Source organism: Mixophyes fleayi, chromosome 5, assembly GCF_038048845.1.
Source record: "Mixophyes fleayi isolate aMixFle1 chromosome 5, aMixFle1.hap1, whole genome shotgun sequence".
Classification (NCBI taxonomy): domain Eukaryota; kingdom Metazoa; phylum Chordata; class Amphibia; order Anura; family Limnodynastidae; genus Mixophyes; species Mixophyes fleayi.
In genome coordinates, this window is record NC_134406.1 from 116,931,986 (window position 1) to 116,955,530 (window position 23,545).

The window sequence follows — 23,545 nt, forward strand, 5'->3', positions numbered from 1 at the left end:
CCCTTAGACGCCTCTTTTCTAAAGTAAACATGCCTAAACTGGCTAACCTTTCCTCATAACTTAATGACTCCATACACTTTATCAATTTTGATGCCCTTCTCTGAACCCTTTCTAGTTCCAAAATATATCTTTTTTATAGACTGGTGCCCAGAACTGTACTGCAGATTCAAAATGAGGTCTTACCAACGATTTATACAATGGCAAAATTACACTGTCTTCCCCTGCATCTCTGCCCCTTTTTATGTATGCCAATACTTTGTTTGCCCTTGCAGCTGCTGCTTGACATTGAGCACTATCGCCAAGTCTACTGTCTACAAGCACTCCCAAAGCCATCCATATATATCCATATATATATATATATCCATATATATATATATATATATATATATATATATATATATATATATATATATATATATATATACATACATACATACATATACATACATATACATACATATACATACATATACATACACACACATATACTCCTAAATTAATTCCATTTAATTTATAGATTGCGTTCTTGTTTTTTATCACTAAGTACATAACATTTATCTATGTTAAACATCATATTCCATCTGGCCGCCCAATCCTCCAGTTTATTTAAGCCCTTCTGTAAAGAAGCTACATTTGCTCTGACATTATTACCTTAGAGTTTAGTGTCATCTGAAAAAATAGAAACTTTACTCTCTAAACCATCACCAAGGTAATTAATAAATATATTAGAAAGGAGTGGCCCCAGCACGGAACCTTGACCAATTAGAAAATGTTCCATTTATCACAACTCTCTGTTCCCTATTCTCTAACCAGTTTTCGATCCAAGTACAAATGTTCCCTTTTTTGTAAACCAACCTCTTGTGTGCACGGTATCAAAGGCCTTTGCAAAATCTAAGTAGACCACATCTACTGTGCTGCCCTGGTCTAAGCTTCTAATAACTTCCTCGTAGAAACTAATCAGATTAGTTTGACATGACCTATCCCTCACAAATCCATGTTGATTCCAACTAATAATCTTATTGCACACCAAGCAATACTGAATACTATCCCTTAATATACCTTCCAGTAGTTTCCCCACTATTGATGTCAGGCTTACAGGTCTATAATTCCCTGGTTGTGATCTCGTCCCCTTTTTAAAGAATGGCACCACATCTGCTATTCGCCAATCCCTTGGTACTGAGCCTGATGAGATTGAATGTCTGAAAATTAATAGCGGTCTAGCCATTTCTGAGTTTAGCTCCATAAGGACCCTTGGGTATATGTCATCTGGACCTGGAGCTTTATTTATCTTAATATTCTTCAGTCGCCTTTGGACGTCTTCCTCTGACAACCAAGTATTAATTAATGGTATGGTTTCATTTCCATTTTTTATGCATTACTCCTACCATTTGCTCCTCTCTAGTAAATACTGAAGAAAAGAAAAAGTGTTTAATACCTCTGCTTTTTCCTTAGTATCATTTATCAATTCTCCCATCTCACTTAGTGGTCATATAATATTTTTTTTTAACCCTTTTGCCATTTATATACTTAAAAAAGTTTTTGGGGTTTATTTTACTTTCTTTTGCAACTTGTTTTTCATTTTCTAATTTAGCCAATCGAATTTCCTTTTTGCATGTTTTATTACATTCCTTGTACCTACGGAAGGACTCCTCTGACCCTTCAGACTTAAACAATTTAAATGCACGCTTCTTCCTTTGCATTTCTTACCTTACCTTTTTATTTAGCCACATTGGTTTAGACTTAATTCTTTTACATTTATTTCCCATAGGAATTAACTTATACGTGTATGTTTCCAACAACATTTTAAAGACATGCCACTTTTCTTCCGTATTTTTTCATTCAAAAACTTTGGCCCAGTCTATGCACTTTAGACTCCTTTAGCATATCAAACCACAGATCTTGAAATCGGAGAGCTGAGATGAGCCCTCCCCATCCTGATAAGCTGGTGTCCGGGGTCACCAGCGTCCACTCCCATATGTGGAAGGAGCGAACCATGGAAAGGTGCAGATGAAGGTGGGATATTGACCACTTGCGCAGTATCATCCATTGAAACGTCTGCGAGTAGAATTGTGCAAAACGCACTGCTCGAAGACTGATACCATGCTGCCCAACAACTTCATGCATTGAAGGAGGGAGGGAGACTTCTTGTCTTGACATAAGGTCCCTGGTTTTGGATTGGGCCGAGCAGACTTTATCCTCTGGTAGCAACACCTCCTGGTACCTGTTGTCAAAATAGAGACCTAAAAAGTGCATCCTTTAAACTAGTGTTAAATCGGCAGGTTTATGATCTAGCCGTGCGCTTGCAGGAAGGACAGTCGTATGCTTGGTAGGATGGTGCCTTCAACAGTAGGTCATTCAGGTAAGGCGCTACTGTGACTCCCTGCAAGCGAACACCTACTGTCACTTTGGAGAAGACCACTGGGGCGGTAGCCAGGCCACAGGGTAATGTATTGATGATGGGCTCCTCACCGCAAAGCTGAGGCAGCTATGGTGTCCCTGTCAATTGGGAACATGGAGGTAGACATCGTTTATGTCCCATGAAGCAAGAAACTTGCCTGGTTCCATACCAGCAGTGACCAACCGGAAAGACTCCATCCTGAAACCCAGGACTTGAACCTGTTTGCTGAAGGGTTTTAAGTTGAGGATGGACCTGAAGAAGCCATCCGGCTTTGGAAGTAGAAACAGGTTGGAAAAAAACCCCAAACCTCTCCAGTGAAGGGACTGGAATAATTACCCAGGAATCCAATAGGTTCCGGATTGCCACAAGGAGTGCTCTGTACCAGAGGCCGCATGTTGGAAGCCCTGTGGTGAAAAAAAATGGCAGTGTGGGAAGTGGAGCAAGTCGATGACATATCCTTGAGCGACAATACTGAAAACCGTATGCGACGGACTCCTACCACATTCCCGTGGCGGACAGTCCCATCATGCTGAAACAGACTGTCTGCATAGGGTTACCTCGCCTGGAACCGTCCACTGGTGGGAACGGTCTGACCTCTTGTAGGGCTCCCAAGAATCTGCTGAGAGGGCGAAAGGAACGAAACCTAGGAAGCTTTGGATTGGCTTGGACAACCAAAGGGGCTTTTGTCTCATGTAGCTTGAATTGGCTTACACAACCGCAGCACCTGTCAGTGCTGCCTGTGTGCCAGCTGCAGTCTCCTGAACTAAGTGGAGGAGACAATGTAAAAGTTTATTAAAAAAACAAAACAAAAAAAAGTGAGGGATGAGGGAGCCCTCAGGCTACTCACCCTGGCTCAGGGACCTGGGGTGGAGGAAGGCCACAGGCTATCCATCCATGGTAAGGCATCCTGTAAAAAAAATTATACCCCTTCAAGGCAATGGTATTCCCTAATGGCAGTGGCCTCTTTCAGCAGGATAATGCGTCCTGCCACACTGCAACATTTGTTCAGAAATGGTTTGAGGAACATAAGAAAGAGTCAAGGTGTTGACTTGGCCTCCACATTCCCCAGATCGCAATCCAATCGAGCATCTGTGGGATGTGCTGAAAAAGAAAGTCCAAGAAAAGGAGGTCTCACCTAGCAAATTACAGGATTTAAAGGATTATTTACCAACATACTTTGTGCCAGATACCACAGGACACCTTCAGATGTCTTGTGGAGTCCATGCCCCAACACGTCAGAGTTGGTTTGTCAATATACATACACCCATACCCCATACAGTGGAGCAGAGAGGCTTAAAGATATTCACTAGATTTGGTACTCTTTGGAAGTGGCGACATGGAAAATGTAATGGCTATGTAGGTAAATGTAAAACTACCAAAGAAATAAGAGAAGTGGAGGTATAGCATAACACCATATACACCCTCACCCCGACCACTGTGAAGTACTGAATAAAATAGTTTTAGTGGCAGAGGAGGGACATCTGGGAAATCATCATGGCCAAAAGTTTTGAGAATGACACAACTACTGATTTTCACAGAGTTTGCTGCTTCAGTGTTTTTAGACATTTTTGTCAGATGTTGCTATGGTATACTGAAGTAAAATTACAAGCATTTCGTAAGTGTCAAAGGCTTTTATTAACAATTACATTAAGTTTATGCAAAGAGTCAATATTTGCAGTGTTGACCCTTCATTTGAAGACCTCTGCAATTCGCCCTGGCATGCTGTCAAACAACTTCTGGGCCGCATACTGACTGATGGCCGCCCCATTCTTGCCTAATCAATGCTTGGAATTTTTCAGAATTTGTGGGTTTTTGTTTGTCCACCCGCCTCTTGAGGATTGACCACAAGTTCTCAATGGGATTAAGGTCTAGGGAGCTTCCCGGCCATGGACCCAACATTTCAATGTTTTGATCCCTGAGCCACTTGGTTATCACTTTGCCTTATGGCAAGGTGCTCCATCATGCTGGAAAAGGCATTGTTCATCACATGATCTCAGGATGCTTTACTGTTGGCGTGACACAGGATTGATGGTAGCGCTCACCTTTCCTTCTCCGGACAAGCGTTTTTCCAGATGCCCCAAACAATCTGAAAGGGGATTCATCAGAGAAAATGATTTTACAAGCTCTAATCCTTTCTTGTCTAACAAAAAAAAAAAAAAAAAAAAAAAAAAAAAGAGAGTCAGAAAAAGCTTAAGAGTTGTGTCTCTGAAATGAGCCAAAGAACATGGCTAGTGTCAACGTCATGCCGGTATTAAGCCACACATTTTGCCCAAAATTCAGAATTCAACTGTCACACTAAAAGAAAAAAAAAACAGACAAATATGCCAACAGAAGATGCTGAATGCTCAGTGAAGAGTTTAACTGAACCTGCAGAAACCGATGAGCTGAATGAAAGGTATTAAAGTTTGGTTGCGCACCATTGACACCGAGAGGCACATGCTACAAAGAAAGAGCAAGGAAGCTTACTCAAATATTTTTTTTTCCTAGCGCATCACTAGAATCACCTAAGAAAGTAAGCAAATGTTCAGGTTGTGATGATTTACAGAGTCTGATATATGAATAAAAGCAAAACTGTGAAGAGGCGCCACGACAAGTAGTAATAAAAATATTAACTCTGGCATCAAACAGCTAAACAATTAAGCAGACTATATGGTAAAATCAAGAAAACTTAAAGCAATTCATGGCATCTTGGCAGAATCGGAAAAATATAGAGGTAAAGCCCTTCTTATATAAATCGTGCAGCAGTTTACGAAGATGATGAAAATTCTCGGATGTGCCCTGGAAAGAAAGAGTGTTTCTGTAAAAGTTCCATGAGGAAAAAGAATTCAAACAGAAAAGGCTACTCCTAGTTAACTTGAAAGAGCTTTATTTTGCTTTCAAAAGACAGTTTTCCATATTGTTTAAATTTTGTTTCTTATAACCTCAGTGGTATGTTAGTGTTGCTGCAAGAGGTATGCATTCTGTGTGTGTTTGTGAAACTCACCAAAATGTAAAAATTATTGGTTGTTGCTCTACCACTAAAAATGGACTATAAAGACCTAACTGAATTCCTTGTTTGTTCTTCAGTCTCAAAAACTTGTATGCTTCATCAATGTGACAAATGCCCAGGTCTGAAAGCACTTCAGAAAATAGTAGAAAAATGTTTTTATGGGAGTCATATAGATGACACAATTGTTTATAAGCAGTGGGTCCACACTGATCAAAGTAAATTGGTTACAATCACTAGTATTGTTGAACAATTTTGTGAAGTTATTTGTAGTGCTGTAGATAATGCAACAGCCCTAACTGTACACAACAAAGTCCCAGGCTGAATACCTGTGCCAGTTGAAGGAAACCATTCGACCAGAAACAGAAGCTATTGTGTTAGTAGATTTTGCAGAAAATTATTCATTTGTATGTCAGGATGCAATTCAATTATTCCATTGGAACACTTCACAAGCAACACTCCACCCATTTGCTGTATATTTTAGGCAAGATGATTGGGACACTTTAAATTGTGCGAGTCTATGCATTGTAAGTGATACCCGTGACCGTGTAGCCAGAACTGTGCATGCCTTCATTAAGGTAGTTATGAAACACTTATCGGAGCTATTACCAAAATTGGAGTATAAAAAACTTTTTGAACTCATTATATAAAACTTAGCTAAAATTAAGATCGGAGTAGATAGGAACATTTAGAGAGACTACATGAACGGTAAACCAAGTGATTGTGGAAGTTAAGCTCATCCCCACTCCCCTCTCCATTCCCCTAGTCCAGCACTGACCAATGTTTAACAAAGAGAGGCCCAGTGATTTGCCCAAATAGAGGTAAGCTCCGCAGAAATCAGACCCTAGATATAAGGAGCCACTCCGTGGAAGGGGGGGGGGGGGGGTATTCATTCTGGAGGATTGATTCATGGAAGGAGCAGTGTAGCTGGTTGTGAGTTATCGCTCTCTAACAATGGAGTCACAACATCCAGGTGACTGTAGCTCCTGGGGTAAGGGACAGATGATGTGGTCAACCTGCCTGAAATTCATTTACTATGTGTACATAATAATCTAGCGATTCTTTTTATTGCAATAAATGTATTGCTTTACGTTCTAACTGCATTTGCCTGAGTGACAAGTAAGTACCTTAGAAGGTACTGAGTAGGCTTCCCTGGCTAAGGAAGGCACCCATTGGTGGCCAGCCAGGGTGAAGTGGGTAGAATTGGGGCAGAAAACCCATCATCTTTACATGTAAACCAAGTCTTCTCAGTACATTTGCACATCTTAAATTGCACCACTAATACATTAAATCTTTTTGGGTTATAAGAGCAAAAGCATCCCCAACCGTTTTTAAAGAGGAAAAAGTGTACATCATAAAAAAAAAAGTACGACTCTCTTCCCTCCCTACCCCCCACACACATTAATAGCAAAAACACATTTAACATTCTATGCAAGTATGGAAACATTTACACATTTGATAGAGGGGAAAAAACAAAATAGCAATATATTCTTGAACTCGCAAAAACATACCTTGTGTCCCAACTATTTCCATATGGAGATGAGCCAGGCCACTGGCTGTGGATAATGAAAGCTTTAGCATTCCCTCCACAGTCACTGTATACCTGTTCAGGTAGTCAAACAGTGAACCATGCTCATGATAATCTGACACCAACCAAAGTTGCGTCCATGTACCATTATCTGTAGAAATAAATTCAGAAGCATAAACAAACACCCACATATACACACACACACACACACACACACACACACACACATATATATATATACATACAAACATATATATACACACACACACACAAAACAGAAGGGTATTTGAACAACAAGATGATATGCTGTGGGGAGAAAACAGAGCCAAAAACCAAAAGGGTTGAAAACAGACACACAAAAATTCTCTCTGAAACAACTCAAATAGCTTATTAAAACATTCTTGATATTTTTCCACTCAAAACTTGTAGGGAAAACATGTGGTTTGTCTATAAGTACTTATTTTAATTCTTACAGAAATACAAGAAATAGAAGTGAAATACAAAAGGTCATTGCAATACTTAACCAAATTCAAGTCATGAGGGGCAAGCAGATAAATTTTATTAGCTTTTATTTATGAGGCTCCAACATATTATGCAGTGCTGCAGATTGAGGCCATCATGTTACAAATGAACAATATACAATGACATGAATCAGAAGGTAAAACCTACCTGTTCAAATGTGTAGAACTTAAGAGATGTGGGAAGCAATTCATACATAAGCTGGTGTTTTAGAAATTGTAGCTGTCGGTGGTGAAAGTGTATGTGGCTACTGCAAAGCAGAAGCGTCAGCCACCAATATTAAAGCTGGTACTGGCAACTTGCATGTCTGTACTGCTACTGGTGACGTGGTATGTCTGGAATGAGGCGAGACATTAGAAAGCTGACATATGAAAGATGAACCAATCACTTCAGAAATGTCAAGACAGCCAACTGCTGGCAACCATGACCATTCTTCACCATTTTTCTCAACCGAACCTCCTTTCTCTTCTGATTCTGGATAAGGCTTTTACTCTTGTGCTGCAAAAGGTACTCCTGTAGTCATCTGCAGGCTCGGAGTAGTTGTGTGCACAGTATTTGTCTTTGGCATCATTCTCACTCCTGGATACAGACCAGGAAACTTGTTTGACATGTGGCAGTGGTTGCTGCCACCAAGGAGTCAAGGTAGATCACTGTAGGAGGAACATAGATGGCAACAACTACGACCATTTAACTCTCCAGTAGCTGAACCGAGATAGTATTCCAATAAATCTTCAAAACCAAAAAAGTGTCATTGGTTGGATGACACTTCTGTACCTACCACCTTGTAATTTTCCACATTATTGTGAGAAGATGATTTTCTGGGAGATAGCCGATGTCAGCTCTGTGCCCTATTTCGAACTGTAGTGTGCATGCCATCACAAGAATTTGACGGAACACCACTTAATAACCCAATTAAAAACAATTTAGCATAATTTTAGTAATCTGATCTTTGTCAGATCAAAATTGTGGTATGAATTAACACACTTTAGAAATGCAATTCATAGTTGTAGGATTGGTGATCGCATAACTGCAATATACACACTTAAATTTTCAACCAAACTCTGACTGAACTTTATTTGTCAATTCATTCAGATACTCCATTGAAACCTAGTAATTATTATTTACCCATAATGCATTTATTTTTTTTACAATTTCCATAATAATATAGCGATTAAACACTTTATGCTGAGAACTGGGAAAAGTACCTCAAATGCTATCTAAGATAGCAAAGTGTAAAGTATTTTGTTGTATAGTAGTGTATATAGGCTGTCCTTGCATGAAACATTCTCATCTCTCTTTGCCAACTTGTGAGACTTATGAGCTATCATTATGATGGCTGGTCTCCAAAGTTCCCATGACAATTGTCTTGCTGAAACTTCCATTTTTTAATGGTATATTGATCAATTTGAAGTATACCAGCCTCCAAATCTATATAAAAAAAAAAAACACAAAAAACCAAAAGGCCCTTTGCTTCGATTATTTGTTAATGTTTTCCACTAGGTTTTAGAAAATAGGAGCAGGGATTCCCATCCAGTCACAAAAGAATTAGTATGGTTGGACACTGAAGTTGAGTAAAAAGGTCTGGCTCGCAATAGGTGTTCCACTTAATCACAAAGTTAGGATGGAGGTTGGCGCTCTGGCCAGTCCAGTCAAGTTTTTCCACACCAATTTTGGAAAATAATGTTTTGATGGACCTTGCTTTGTACATACTGGAGTAAGAAATCACCTTTCCCAAACTGTTGCCACAAAGTTGGAAGAACACAATTCTCTAGGTCATTGCATTCTAAAGCAAAGATTTCCCTTCACAGGAACGAAGGGGCTCAGGCCAAACGATGAGAAACGGGTCCAGAACATAACTCGTTCTCCACCAGACTTTACAGTTGGTAGTTCACATTCGGATAGGAATCTTTTTCTTGGCATCACCAAACCAAGATTTGTTTGTCAGACTGCCAGATGATTTGTCACTCCAGGGAATGTATTTTTACTGCTCCAGAGTCTAATGGTTGTGTGCTTTACACCACTTCAGTCGATGTATGGCTTAGTGCATGGTAACAAGGCGCTTGTGTGCAGCTGTACAGCCATGAAAATCTAATTGAAGCTTCTGACGCACATTTCTGGTGCGGATATTACTTTCAGAAGCAGTTTGGAACGCATTAGCGGCAATTTTACATGCTACACACTTAAGCAGTCTGTGGTACCATTCCCTAAATTTGTGTAGCCTACCACTTTGTGGATAAGCAGATTTGCTCCTAAACATTTTACTTAACAGCACTTGGAGTTGGTCACAGCAGCTCGAACATGGCAGAAATTTGACAAACAGACTTGAAAAAAGTGGAACCCTATGACCGTGCCACATTAAAAGTCACTGAGCTCTTCAGTATGACACATCCTACCGCTCATGTTTGACTATGGGAAACAGTATGGCAGTATACTTGATTTATACACCTGTTAGCAATGGGTGTTGCTGAAATTTGACCATGTGTGTACATACTACATACATATATAAAATGAAATCATTTCTTAAAGTACTGAAAAAAAAAACACAAAAATAATATGATCTTCTAATACCTTGCCAAATGGCTCCCCACAGATATCAAGCCACAGACAGCTTCTTGCTTGAAATCAAACTTATTGTTTGCATCACAATAAACAGCAACAATTCTTGTCAGGATGACACCAGTAAGCAATACCACTTGCATACACTTCCTGGTGACCCTAATATCAACTTATACGGTGCAGCTCTTTCACAACTGGCCAACTTGCTCAGCATCTATCACAAACTACAATACTAGGTTTATTTATACAAGTATCCTCCCTTTGGTCTAATTACCTCATTAGACCACCTGTGTATGTGTAAGCTAGGAGTTTGACTGTATATAGTTTTAACCCCGAAACAAGGTATTAATATCACCTCAACCAGTCTGCACCTCGTTTCTCACAAACTGTGGACTATAAAAACACACTTTTTCTAGCCCTCTGGTTCTCCAAATTTGTCGATCATATTTATGCTTGTGTATATATTCTATTTGTAAGTAGTTAAAATGTCTGCCAGCATGGTTTTCTTATTTTGCAAACTAGTTCATTGTCTCTGCCTAGGCAAAAGGATTATTGTCCGCCAATCCTGTATGAATGTATATCACACCAGGGGGGTCTCTTGGCTTTGTTTACCTGTGTGTGCTACCATAGTGAAAAGGTCAACAGATAGAGGACTACATTATATATTTAAATGTAATGCATCTGGATTTTAACCTTACTTGTTTAAACAACTTCTGTTGTATAGGCACAGAACCCTACCTGTCCCAAATTGTATCAAGAGCAAATCATCTGCTTTTTGCGAAAAGATAAACACAGTAAACGACCAATCATGCAGGTCCTGGAACTCCAAGGAAAGTCATTTCTGCCTTTAAATATCAACTCCAAAGAACAGCAAATTGGCATTCACTACACAGCGATAGCTGGAGTCAGGCTGGCGTTGAGATCCTGATCTCTGCCCTGACAGAAAAGGGATAATCGGTCCCTGGAGCACTGCCTTTGCCCTGATCTACCTCTCCAGGTCTTGGGGAGCTGTGTGTCCGCCAAAAGCAGAGTGACAGTGACTCAAGACCACTGCCTTGTGACAGCCTTAAAGGAGAGAGGGGGAGAAGCTTGAATGGATAGACAACAGTCACTGAGTGTGGCTAGGATACTGTTGAGGCGTTTTAAAATATACCCTGCATGTTGTCTGTGCCAGACTGTAGTGTTATTGTTGCAGGTTACTATTTAAAAATATGTTTATTGCTCTTGGTGCTACCATTTTGCTAAATAAAGTTATTTATTTTATTTCAGATATTTGCCTGGGTGATTTAGAACCTTGGATAGGTACCGAGCAGGCCAGCTGTGCGGCACAGACGGTTACATTAAACCTAGTATGTTTATAATGTGCTGGTCCACTCAAATACACTTCTCAAATGTATGGAATCATCTCATATCAAAAAACAGGAGAAAAACTTGCATATACTGTAGTAAATATTATAATGTATCAGAACCAAATGTGGATCCCACCACCACACAGTGATTAAGCGTACCAAAGATATAAATAATTAGGCTTATCTGTAGTTCTTATTGTTGGTTTTCATTGGTATCCTTTTACAATGGTTTGAAATGTCCTTCCTCACAGCAAACAGACAGTGTGTTTGTGTCAGTGCAAAAAAAGCACAAACACACTGTTTGCTGAGAGGAAGGACATTTCAAACCATTTTCAACTGTTTTTTGATATATGAGATGATTCCATACATTTGAAAAGTGTATTGGAGTGGACCAGCATTACAGATTTGTTGATGTGCACATGCCCCTATCCACATCTGGTACGCATTTAAAAATAATTGTGTTCGTGATGACTTACACTATTAGGCGCCTATCCCTATTTCTTTGTTTTTAAAAATTCCTTCTGGACTTACCATCTGGTATTGGGAATAGGGCAGCCACCTGAGGAGTGAATTTACGATATATTTAGGTTTGTTATAAACCAACCAGATTATTAAGTGGAGCACTGAGTGTATTTGGACTCTCGCTTCCAAATATATATATATATATATATATATATATATATATATATATATATATATATATATATATATATATATATATATATATATATATATATATATATATATATTTTTCCTCCCGATGAAGTCTTTGTAATCTTACTAAAGATCAAATACATTGAGGTGGTATACTAACTTCCTATTTAATCGTTGTGTGTGGAACTACTTCGAGACTTTCTGTGTGGATGCTTTGGGGCAGTAACTATTCCTATATCGGAGGAGGTACACAATTGAGATCTATTCCACTGGAGTGGTTAACAGTTAAATGCCTTAATATTTATTTTAATGCGATTGCAAAAGTTGTAAAAAAAAAACAAACAAACGTTATAAATTCTTATACTACACTATGCTATGTCTTCTTTTAATGCCCCTGTTGTGCTAATGGAGTGAATTTCCCAAGACTACTGAGGAGTGGAATCGATTTCCAGAGGGCAGTCATCAGGACCGGCGACAGATAAGCTGTGTTTATCTGGTACGCATAATAATTACAACTACACTTACAGGTTTTGGCTCCTATAATATTACACTATGAGGAGCTCTGCCATAATATATATATATATATATATATACACACACACACACACACACACACACACTATATAAATGCCTAGTGGCATGTGTGGAAAAAAAAACCAAGCTGCGGCGCCACCTGCTGGGCAGAGTTATACACGGACCTATATATTTCTTGAAGGAGAAGTGACAGTTGGGAGTGGTGACATGTGGACAAAACCACGTTAAAAAAGAGCGCTTGCGTCGGGAAGTAACGCTCTTCCCCTGAGGAGGCCTGGGCTAGGCCCAAATGCATGACAAGAACCTTTTTAACACCTTAAGTAGCTTGATTTGACTAGAAATATATATATATATATATATATATATATATATATATATATATATATATATATATATATATATATATATATATATATATATATATATATATGACACACACATACATAAAAGCAGGAGGACAAGGTGTTTTGATAATAAATCGTTTAAAAAGTGCATATCAAACCAAAGTGGTCTTTAATTACACCCAATCCTCATCACCAAAGAGAGGTAAAAAGTAGGATAAACCAGTGAGACTGTGCAATGAATCAGTATTTCAAGCAGTGTAACACCATCCCCTATTGTCTGTGTGAATGTGTACCAAATAAAAAAAAAAAATCTTTGAGGCTTATCTGCATGGGTTTCCAAATATGCTGTATCAGGTCAAATGGTCTCCAAGTCCCAAAGAACAGCCGGATGCCTCATAAAAACGAATCAATAAAATCCAATACTGTGATATCTTCGGGACACAATTTATTACATGCACATAAAATAATGCATTCACATTTCAGGTGAGAATAAATGAGCTTATCTGTATAAATCGATGAAATGATGAACCACGTCCAGATGAATGAAATCCCTGGGTGTATCATAACACAATAAAAGTACTGTCTCAACAAGTTTCATCTGCCAAAATACCAGACTTCATCAGAAGAATCATGAATCATAATGCTGAATCTGTGCCCCTTAATAAAGTGCACTGCACCATTTTGCGCTTGCACACTGTGAATCAAAATCATCAGTTTGCGCATGCGCATTATGGACAAATGCCGATCAACTGGCGCATGCGCTCAAAGTATATACCTAATACTCATATGTCAAAATGATCACATGAGTATTCTAAGTGGCACCAAAAGTTGTTAGTAAAGTACTCATTTTATAAATACAGGCAGAATAACATGGATCATAACAGATATCATGTACTATTTTAGAAAAAACAAAGAACGACAATGATATAAGTAAATAATATGCCCATAACCGTCTCACCTACAAAAAATGGATAATGAACCAATAATAAAAACAAAATACAAGATAGTCAAGCATTGAACTGACAATCAGATGGCTCCTACATCAACAAGCTTCGTAGGCAGCCTGGATCCAAAACCACCTCTACACGTTTCATCTATGCATACTTCGTCAGGAGGGGTGGATCCACACCCAAATAGAATACCTTTTATAGGCTCATACAAATTTGATCACAGCCGAGTATCCTAAGCCGCTGTGAAATACGCCAATGCACATTACAAAAAATTTGTAAGAATGGACAATGATGCACAAATAAACCAAAAATGTGTCAATTACATTAAAACACACAATTCATAAAACAGGTTTACAAACATATTAGAACAAACATGTCAGAATTACCGTTATAAGAACATCGGGCGAACCATAAGTATACAAACTAGAGGAAAGGAGTGATTTCGCAACCCTCATTTAACCAGTTAGGGGAAAAGGTGTTTAAAGGTATAAATCCAAAAGTTTATCGTTGAGACAATTTTAGTAATCGATCTCCTCCCCTAATATTCATTTCTATGTGTTCAATAGCTTAAGACCTCAACAATTCAGGATTAGCGCTTTGACATTTAAGAAAATGTTTAGGAACGCTATGGTTATCACATTTGTTACGACTATTCCTTAGATGTTCAAATATACGTATTTTCACACATCTTTTAGTTTTTCCAATGTATTTCTTCACACACCCGCATTCCAATAAATAAACTACAACATTTGTGTTGCAATTCATGAATGACTGAATATTTTTAATTTTTGTTATTGCTGTATCAGTAAATGTGTTAGTATCCTTGTGTACATACTTGCATGCCTTGCAGTGACCACAAGGAAAACCTAATAACTGGCTATCTCCGGTGAAAGATTTAATTGCTACCTCCTCCAAACGCGAGGGGACTAATAAAGTTCTTAATGTAGTTGGTTTCTTAAAAATAACTCGGGGTTTATCAGATAACACTCCTGATAATACAGGGTCAAGTTTCAATATAGACCAATGTTTTTCCAAAATTCTAACGATTTTGTAACTTGCTGCATTAAAGGTAGTGACAAATGAACACTTAAATGGATTCAGCGCCTCTTTCTCTTTTTTCTTATACATCAATGGATCAGTCCTATCACAATTTCTAACTTTTTCCCAGACAGGCTGACCGTAAACTCTCTGGATAACCACGTTCACGGAACCGGTCATTAAGGGCAGCTGCCTGGATTTCAAAAGGTAGCTAGATCTTAACAATTACGTCTAACTCTCATTAATTGAGACATGGGGATATTATCTTTCCATTTTCTGTGATGGCAGCTCGTATATTCAATGTAGTTATTGCTGTCAACTTTCTTAGTATAAGTATAGGTGTTAAAAACTTGTTTGTCAGGGTAATTCTTAGCATGCAAAAGTCAGATCCAACAACTCAATATTTTCTTTATCAGTCTTGGAAGTAAATTTTAGTTTGTATTCATTAGAATTAATATCTATCATGAATCGAACAAATTCAGATAAAGTACCCTTCCAAATAATTAATATATCATCTATATACCGCTTGAAAAGGACAATTTTCTCCATATAGCTACTATTAGAGTATATTACTTGATTTTCCCATTGACCCATATATATGTTCGCATAACTAGGTGCGAATGGGCTACCCATCGCGGTACCCCGTACCTGGTGGTAATATTGATTAAGGAATATAAAGAAATTGTGTTCCAAAATATATTGAGTACACTTTACCACAAAATATTGAAGTGGTATATCGAGTGTTTTATCACCAGCTAGACATTCTCTAACAGCCTCAACTCATCTGTCATGGGGGATTGCTGTATAAAGAGACTGTACATGAATCGTACACCAAATGTACTCCGTTTCCCATTTAATAGTCCTTACAATTTGAAGTACGTGTGTGGAGTCTTTCAAATGAGATTTAAGGTCTACAACATATTTTTTCAGGAAATATTCTGTAAACTAGAGAGATGAGAGGTTAGAGACTGTATTCCTGACACTATCGGGCGCCCAGGAGGGTTTGACAACTATTTGTGTATTTTTGGCAGACAATAAAATGTTGCTGTTTTAGGATATTGGTTAAACACATATTCAAATTCATTTCTTGTTAGACAACCCCATTCTAGACCATGTAATAACAATTTTTCCAACTCAATCAAATAATTCCTAGTAGGATCCACAGGCAATTTCTCGTAGAAAAGAGTATCATTCACTAGCCTCAATGCTTCTCTAACGTAGTCTTTTCTATTAAGCACAACCAACCCACCACCCTTATTGGCAGGTTTAAAGATCAATTCCTCATCCTTCATTAGCTGTTCTAAAGCTATTTTCTCATTCCGAGATAGATTAGATTTAATTTGTTGTTTTGTAATTACGAATATATTCAGATCCCTTTTCACTAAATCTCCGAACATGTCCACAAACCTTCCTTTAGATTCAATTGGATAAAAGCTGAATGGCTTTTTTAATCCTGTTTTATGAATATTTGTCTCCTCAGTTATCGCCAATTCATTAGTAGAGGATTTATTCCCTTGTCTCAAAAAATGTCTTTTTAAGGTGATATTTCTAATAAATTTATTTAAATCAATAAAAAGTTCAAACCCATTAGGCATACATGTAGGGGCGAATGACAGACCTTTGGATAATAGTTTTAATTCCTCTAACTGGAAACATCTATCTGATAAATTAAAAATTCCATTAACGGAAGAGGGACTTAGGACACTATCCTTTTTTGAGCTCTTGTTCGCTCTCTTCCCTCTGTGTCCTCTCGATATCTTTTTCGGTGGGAATTGTCCATAACTTCCTCCGACATATAATCTATGGAATTCATCCTCAGCGTTTTTAACCGTTGTCCTAAAAAAGGTGGAGGTGCTATCGTGGTATTAGTCGGAGTTTCCGGATCGGTATTGATTTCATCTAATCTCTCAAATTTATTACTCGTTTCTAAAGGGATGTTTCTACCTTTAGTGACTCTCTGATTTCGATCATATTCACGTTTTCCCCTTACAGGGATAGTCCTCCATCTATCTCTCTCATTTTTCTGCCACTCTGACGGGCGAGACTCTTTAATCGGTTTCCCTGAATTTCTAAATTGATCAGGGTACTTCCTATTAACAGGTTTTTTTAAAAGTTGAGTTACGAAACCTGCTCCAATTATGGATGTTATCATTAACAATCTAATTTGTCTCTCTGAAACTTATTCTTTTTCTTAGATTCCATAACTTCCTTCTCTATCTTATTTACCTTCTAACTCAGCCTCTTTCTTAAAAGTCTCAATTTCAGCTGGAGTTTTAGAGAGTGAGAGGGTTGGTTCAATCTCTATCAACTCATTTTTAATATCTTTGAGAATGCTCTTTTTTTCCAACACTATGAGTTTCATTAATGAAAAAGAGCATTCATCAATAATATGATTCCATTCTTTCAAAAAAATTTCATTGGACTGACCAAATGTAGGAGGAGATTTGAGTATTCTAAGACCTCTTGGTATTCGCCTAACTTTAATATAATTTTCGAGTCCCATAATCTCCCACCACGCTTTGGTATCTTTAACAAGTAAGGTTTACTTAAGTAAGGTATACAAACTAGAGGAAAGGTGTGATTTTGCAACCCTCATTTAACCAGTTAGGGGAAAAGGTGTTTAAGGTATAAATCCAAAAGGTTGCGAAATCACTCCTTTCCTCTAGTTTGAATACTTATGGTTCGCCCGATGTTCTTATAAATGCAATCCTGACATGTTTGTTATGTTTGTAAACCTGTTTTACTAATTGTGTGTTTTAATGTAATTGACACATTTTTTGTTTATTTGTGCATCATTGTCCATTCTTACAAATTTTTTGTAATGTGCATTGGCGTATTTCACAGCGGCTTAGGATACTCAGCCGTGATCAAATTTGTATGAGCCTATAAAAGGTATTCTATTTGGGTGTGGATGCACCCCTCCTGACAAAGTATGCATAGATGAAACGTGTAGAGGTGGTTTTGGATCCAGGCTGCCTACGAAGCTTGTCGATGTAGGAGCCATCTCATTGTCAGTTCAAGGCTTGACTAATTTTTACTTCTGGTACGTGTACATTCTGTTTTTAATAAATATTTTTATTTGGATGGTGCACTGTGGAAGCGCCCCCATCTGTTTGACATTGTGGGAATGTATTGACCCATGGAGATCGGGTTAGGGGAAGATGCGCAGACCAGTGACTGCTAGTGCGGATATCGTTCGTGGGATCATCATTGATGAGAGACTATTTAACACGGACATTATTGAGTTAATACCGTTTAGGGGTTTTAACAGAATTGTGTCTGAGCACACTATATATTCTATATAAATACACACACACACACACATACACATATATATATATATACACATATACACATATACACACACATTCTACATCTACTAGCTATAAAAACAGGTGCTACATCGAAATCCTCATTAAGCTCATGTGGAAACGTACCCAATTCATAAATCCAAAACATTTCTCGTTGTGCCAATTTTTTTATGAATATTTCTACCTCTTGGGCCTAGTATAACATTCTCAATAGCCATAAATTTGAGATGTCCTAGATCAGATTGATGAACATCCAAAACATGTTTTGACACAGAGTGACTTGCTACTTTGTTCTTTATATTTCTTATGTGCTTTTGGATACGTAACTTGAGTAGTCTTATTATTTTGCCACATACTTAAGGCCGCAAGTACAAGCCAACAAGTAAATCACAGATGATGAAATACAGTTCAAACTTAATAATATAACTCCTACTATTATCAAAATTATGAAAGGTTTTATTATTAACATTAGTGTATTTGAAAATATTGCAGTGATTACATTTTAAACTGCCTGTAAAATCCAAAAAAGAAGGAACATTATTTTTGCTTTTATCTCTGAGCATACTAGGAGCAAACAAGTCATTTAGATTTAGACTTTTTAAAAAGAACACTTGGTCTATCAGACAATATACTACTCAAAATGGGATTTCTCCTAAGAATACTCCAGTGTCTGGAGAGAACAGACCTAATTCTATTTTCACCACTATTATAACTGGTAATAAACGACACTCTATCCATATTACCACTCTGTTTTTTCTTTGTATACTTCAATAATTCAGATCTATCAGTATTAGCAATCTTGTCTATAGCTCCTATAAGAAGGTTTTTAGGATAACCTCTCTAAATAAATTATATACAGCCAATTGTTCTTTGCACACATCTGGCTCACTACAATTTCTTTTTATACGATTCAACTGTGAGAAAGGAATGTTCGTCTTCCATTTCTTCACATGACAACTTTTCAAATGCAGGTAACTATTAGTATCAACATCTTTAATAAAATTCTTAGTAGTAACCTTATTGTTCTGTCCCACTAAAACAAGGTCTAAAAACTCTATTTGTACAGGATCATATTTAGCTGTGAATTTCAAATTGCAATCATTATTTTCTATGTAGCTTAAAAACTCTTTCAGGGACTTAATGTCCCCTTTCCAGACCATAATGATGTTGTCTATATATCTTTTATAGAGCTTCATGTTATCATAATATTTTTCATATTGGTAAATATATTTCTCCTCCCAGCTTCCCATAAAAAGATTTGCGAAGCTGGGGGCAAGGATCGTCCCCATCGCGGTACCGCAGACCTGCAGATAAAATTGATCCAAAAACTTAAAGTAATTATGACTCAGTATAAATTCAATAAGATTACAAATGAAATCTTTGAGGTTTTGAGATGGCATCATCTGTATTCAAATAGTGTCTAGTAGCTTCTATACCTTTCCTATGTTCGATGGATGTGTACAGTGACTGGACGTCAATAGTAATCCATATGAAATCTGTATTCCATATAAAAACTTGAAAAATATGTAAAATATTCGTATTATCTTTCACATATGATACTAACGATGTCACATATTTTTGTAAAAATACATCAATATATTCCAAGGCTCGAGATGTTATTGAGTCAATTCTGGCCACAATGAGCCATCCTGGTGGATTAGTAAGACTCTTGTGGATCTTTGGTAAAAAATAGAAAATTGGCACATATTCATCAGTATAAATTGGAATTCATCCTTAACAATGATTTCTTGATGGAGTGCTATAGTGAGTATGTCTCTCAATATTGAAACAAATTCATTAGTAGGGTCTTTACTAAGTTTTTTATATCAAGATGTATTATTCAAAAGCCGTTCAACCTCCCTTACCTAATCCTGCCTATTTAAAAAATCACTAAACCACCTCCATTATCAGCTTGTTTTATTATCAAATCATAATTGGTTTGCAAATCCCTTAGTGCTTTAGTTTCTTGTGGTTTAAGATTATTGGGAACAGAATAGTTAAAATCAGACTGACACAAATCTTCAAATACCAGTGTTTGGAATCAAAGAGCAGCTTTATAGAAATGTTTCAAATGATAATACTTGGAGGGCAATTTGAGGCCAGATTTTGAAGTACTTTCATAATTTTTAATGATGGCTTTTTCCTTCTTTGCATAGTGTCTTTTTAGCATTAATTTCCTAACATATTTATTAATATCAATTTATAATTCTAAAAACGTATTAGGCTTCCTAGTAGGAAGCAATGGAAAGCCCTTTTCCTAGAATAGACATTTCTGGGTCAGAGAGTGTGTGGTTAGATAGATTGAAGAAAAGTGTCATATTCAATCTATCATTCCCATCTATACATCTCCTTTTTTGGGATTTTGTTGCCACCTCGTTTTCCTCTTCCTCTATATACCTGCATTTTAGAGGAGAGTCTAGCCTTATATTCTCCTTGAATGGGTGTTTGATCCTCTCTCTTATAACTGGGTCCGTTCATGTAGCACACAACTATAAACTTTAAATTTCAGTGTACAAATAAGCTATCAAGTATTTGTGTGCTACATGAAAAAACAGTCAGTATTTAACTTATGTTCAAAACAGATTACTAATTTGCACCCCTTGCATTGTAACATGGTTTTGTCCAGGAGACTGAAAGAAGATGTTTCTTCAGTTAAGATCCTAAATGAATCAGGCCCCAAGTTATTTGATCGTATCAAATTGGATCTTCGTGGGGCCTATAACCTCATCAGAATACAAGCCGGGGACGAGTGGAAGACAGTTTTTCACCAGTTACAAACTTTGGAATCAACTTTGCAGACAATTCCGATTAAACCCACATGCCTCAACGCATCTCCCTTTATTGCATAACCCCGAGTTCCAAGACTGCATGGCTTCTTATCCCTTCACAATGTGGGAGAAATTAGGAATCAACACAATCCATCCACTTATTGATAAGTCGACTCATATGCCTATGTCCCATGACCAGGCTTCTTCTGTATTTCCCCCCCCCCCCTTCCCCCCTACATCCTCACAATTTGGCTTATTTTCAATTCCAACATTATATTAAAACTGTTTTATATAAATTCTCCCCGAATGATTGGGATAACCAATTGGACACAATCCTGGCTAAACCGGTCCCATCACACCAAGCTATTTCACAACATTATTCTATCTTACACCACCGGTTTGACTATGATAATTCTAAGATGGGTATTTCTCAATGGCAACAGCGTTTCCCCTTCATGACCCCAGACTTCCTCTTAAAAGACTTGGCAAAACAAATACGTCTAATCCCAGTCATGACCTACACAGACATGTTTATAAAAAAGTATCACAGACCTCATCTATCTCCATCCAGGCGTTTCCAGATTGGTTTGTCAGATACTCATTTGTGTCCAAAATGCGGCTCTCATCAAGCAGATTTGGCGCATTGTTTCTGGGAGTGCCCTCTTATTAGATATTTCTGGACTCAGATCTGGAGATACTCACTTGCTTATCTTGTAAATTACATTCTCTTGTCCCCGGAATTGGTGATTTTTGGCATTTTGTCTTTAGATATTGTCGAAGTCAGCAAATTGGATAAAGTCATTTCAATTAAAGTCGAGCAAACTTGGTTGTCTTTGTCTGAAAAGATGCGTACGGTACACTACGGCGTACAAGGGCACGCTACGGCTTGAAAGGGCGTACGCACCCACTACACGTGGCAGCAACAGTAATTGGTCTTTTACCATACATTCGCACAAACACGCATACTTATAAAATAATATACATTAATGGTAGTTGCAACACAGTCAGTTATGTCGAAATATAGTAGTATTTATAGGTTATATTAGAGTTACATGCATATTAGTGAAATACACGGAACAGGTTGAAGGAATCATATCATGAGTGGTATCATAATAAACCTCTTTACATATCCTACTGTTTGTTTACTTTACGAGGGAATCGCAGAGTGCATACACAAGTTATGAATTATAAAAAATTATGAACTACTTAAGACTAAGGAATCTTGGCGGGAAGAGCCGAGCATACCCCCTGGAGAGGTGACCCCCTCCTTTGGATTCCTTAGGATGAACTAGCCAATGATTGACAACCCCTTGGACCTTCCTGAGACCTGGACCAATAGATGCAAGCTATACCATCTTCATTGTGTTACTGTATTTTTGTGTGTATATAAGCAGCAGCTTCACATCTAGTGTTCAGACATCTTGTCCCCAGACTTCAGGTTTGAATGCTGCACACTGGATCCAGAGCGCCTTGCGATAAGTAACGGCTGTATTTATTATCACTTCGCTTGAGCATATTATTCTACTATTTGCGAATAATTTTTTGTGCGTTGGAAACACAAATCGAGGTTCGACAATCGTTATTGGTTAGCGACAATACGCACATAATATTAAGGTGAATAAGGGATGTAAAAAATTATTAATTAGTATTTCTGCAGCATTCTTCAGGATTGGGGCCAGAAGAACCTCCCACGTTCTCACTCTTTCGACAAAAGCTTTACCATATTTTTCGCATGGATCAAAACCTCATTACAGAAAGAGAGCAGGGTCAAATATTTTTTCGACACTTGGGAGAGTTTGATAGGTTTATTACCTCATGACATACACACACAAGTGTGGAGATTTCATAATACAGCTTGGTACGAGTTACGAATGTGTGCTGGAGACCCTCCGATTGAACAAACTTCACCCGGTTAGATATGGATTGTTAGGGGGTGTTAGCCTGTGTCCCTCCCTGCGTTTGCATCTACATTTTTATGTTCTTCTCTAGACGCTAAAATCAAAGCGTTATCTTTTTAATATATTTTGTTATGAAACATGCCTGTAATACAAGAGTAAAAGACCTAATGTTCGTAAACATGTTGTGTGCTATTCTGTAATATGTAACCAGAATGCTATGTGTTAATGTCTACCTCAGAAATAAATAAAAATTCAAAAGAAAAAAAAAAAATATATAGTTTTAAAATGTTTACAAACCTTTATTGTCTGCAGCAATAAAGCCAAGGATGTTTTCATGGCGCAGCATCACAGTTTGGTATATTTCTGCTTCACGGAACCATGACCGTTCCTCCCTTGAAGAGAAAATCTTTACTGCCACCTCTTCTCCTCTCCATTTTCCACGCCACACTTCACCAAAACGACCTTTGCCAATGCTCTCTTGCAAAACTATAGTTCTGGCAATAGTTCTTTGCACAAGTAAAGGTAAACCTTGGGTGATAAAATCAATAATAACTTGTAGATAAGCAGCTAATTCATGAAATGTATTCAGTTTAAGACTAAACTAAATCACTATCACAATAGGAAAGAGAGTAAGTGCTTCAGTAGAATAATGAAAAATAAAAGTTGCTTTTATGATGTTTAATTTCTAAGAGTTAAACACGAATATGTCTTA

General features: G+C 37.6%; 1 protein-coding gene across 1 annotated transcript in view; it reads right to left on the reverse strand.

The window, feature by feature from the left end:
* The window catches only part of TGFBR1 (transforming growth factor beta receptor 1), a 75,030-nt gene that overhangs the window by 29,459 nt on the left and 22,026 nt on the right, over positions 1–23,545 (reverse strand). The window contains exons 4-5 of the mRNA XM_075212750.1: positions 23,131–23,361; positions 6,896–7,063 (exon numbers count right to left, since the gene is read on the reverse strand). Of these exons, the coding sequence (XP_075068851.1) occupies positions 6,896–7,063; positions 23,131–23,361 (399 nt within the window). The remainder of the gene's footprint in view (positions 1–6,895; positions 7,064–23,130; positions 23,362–23,545) is intronic.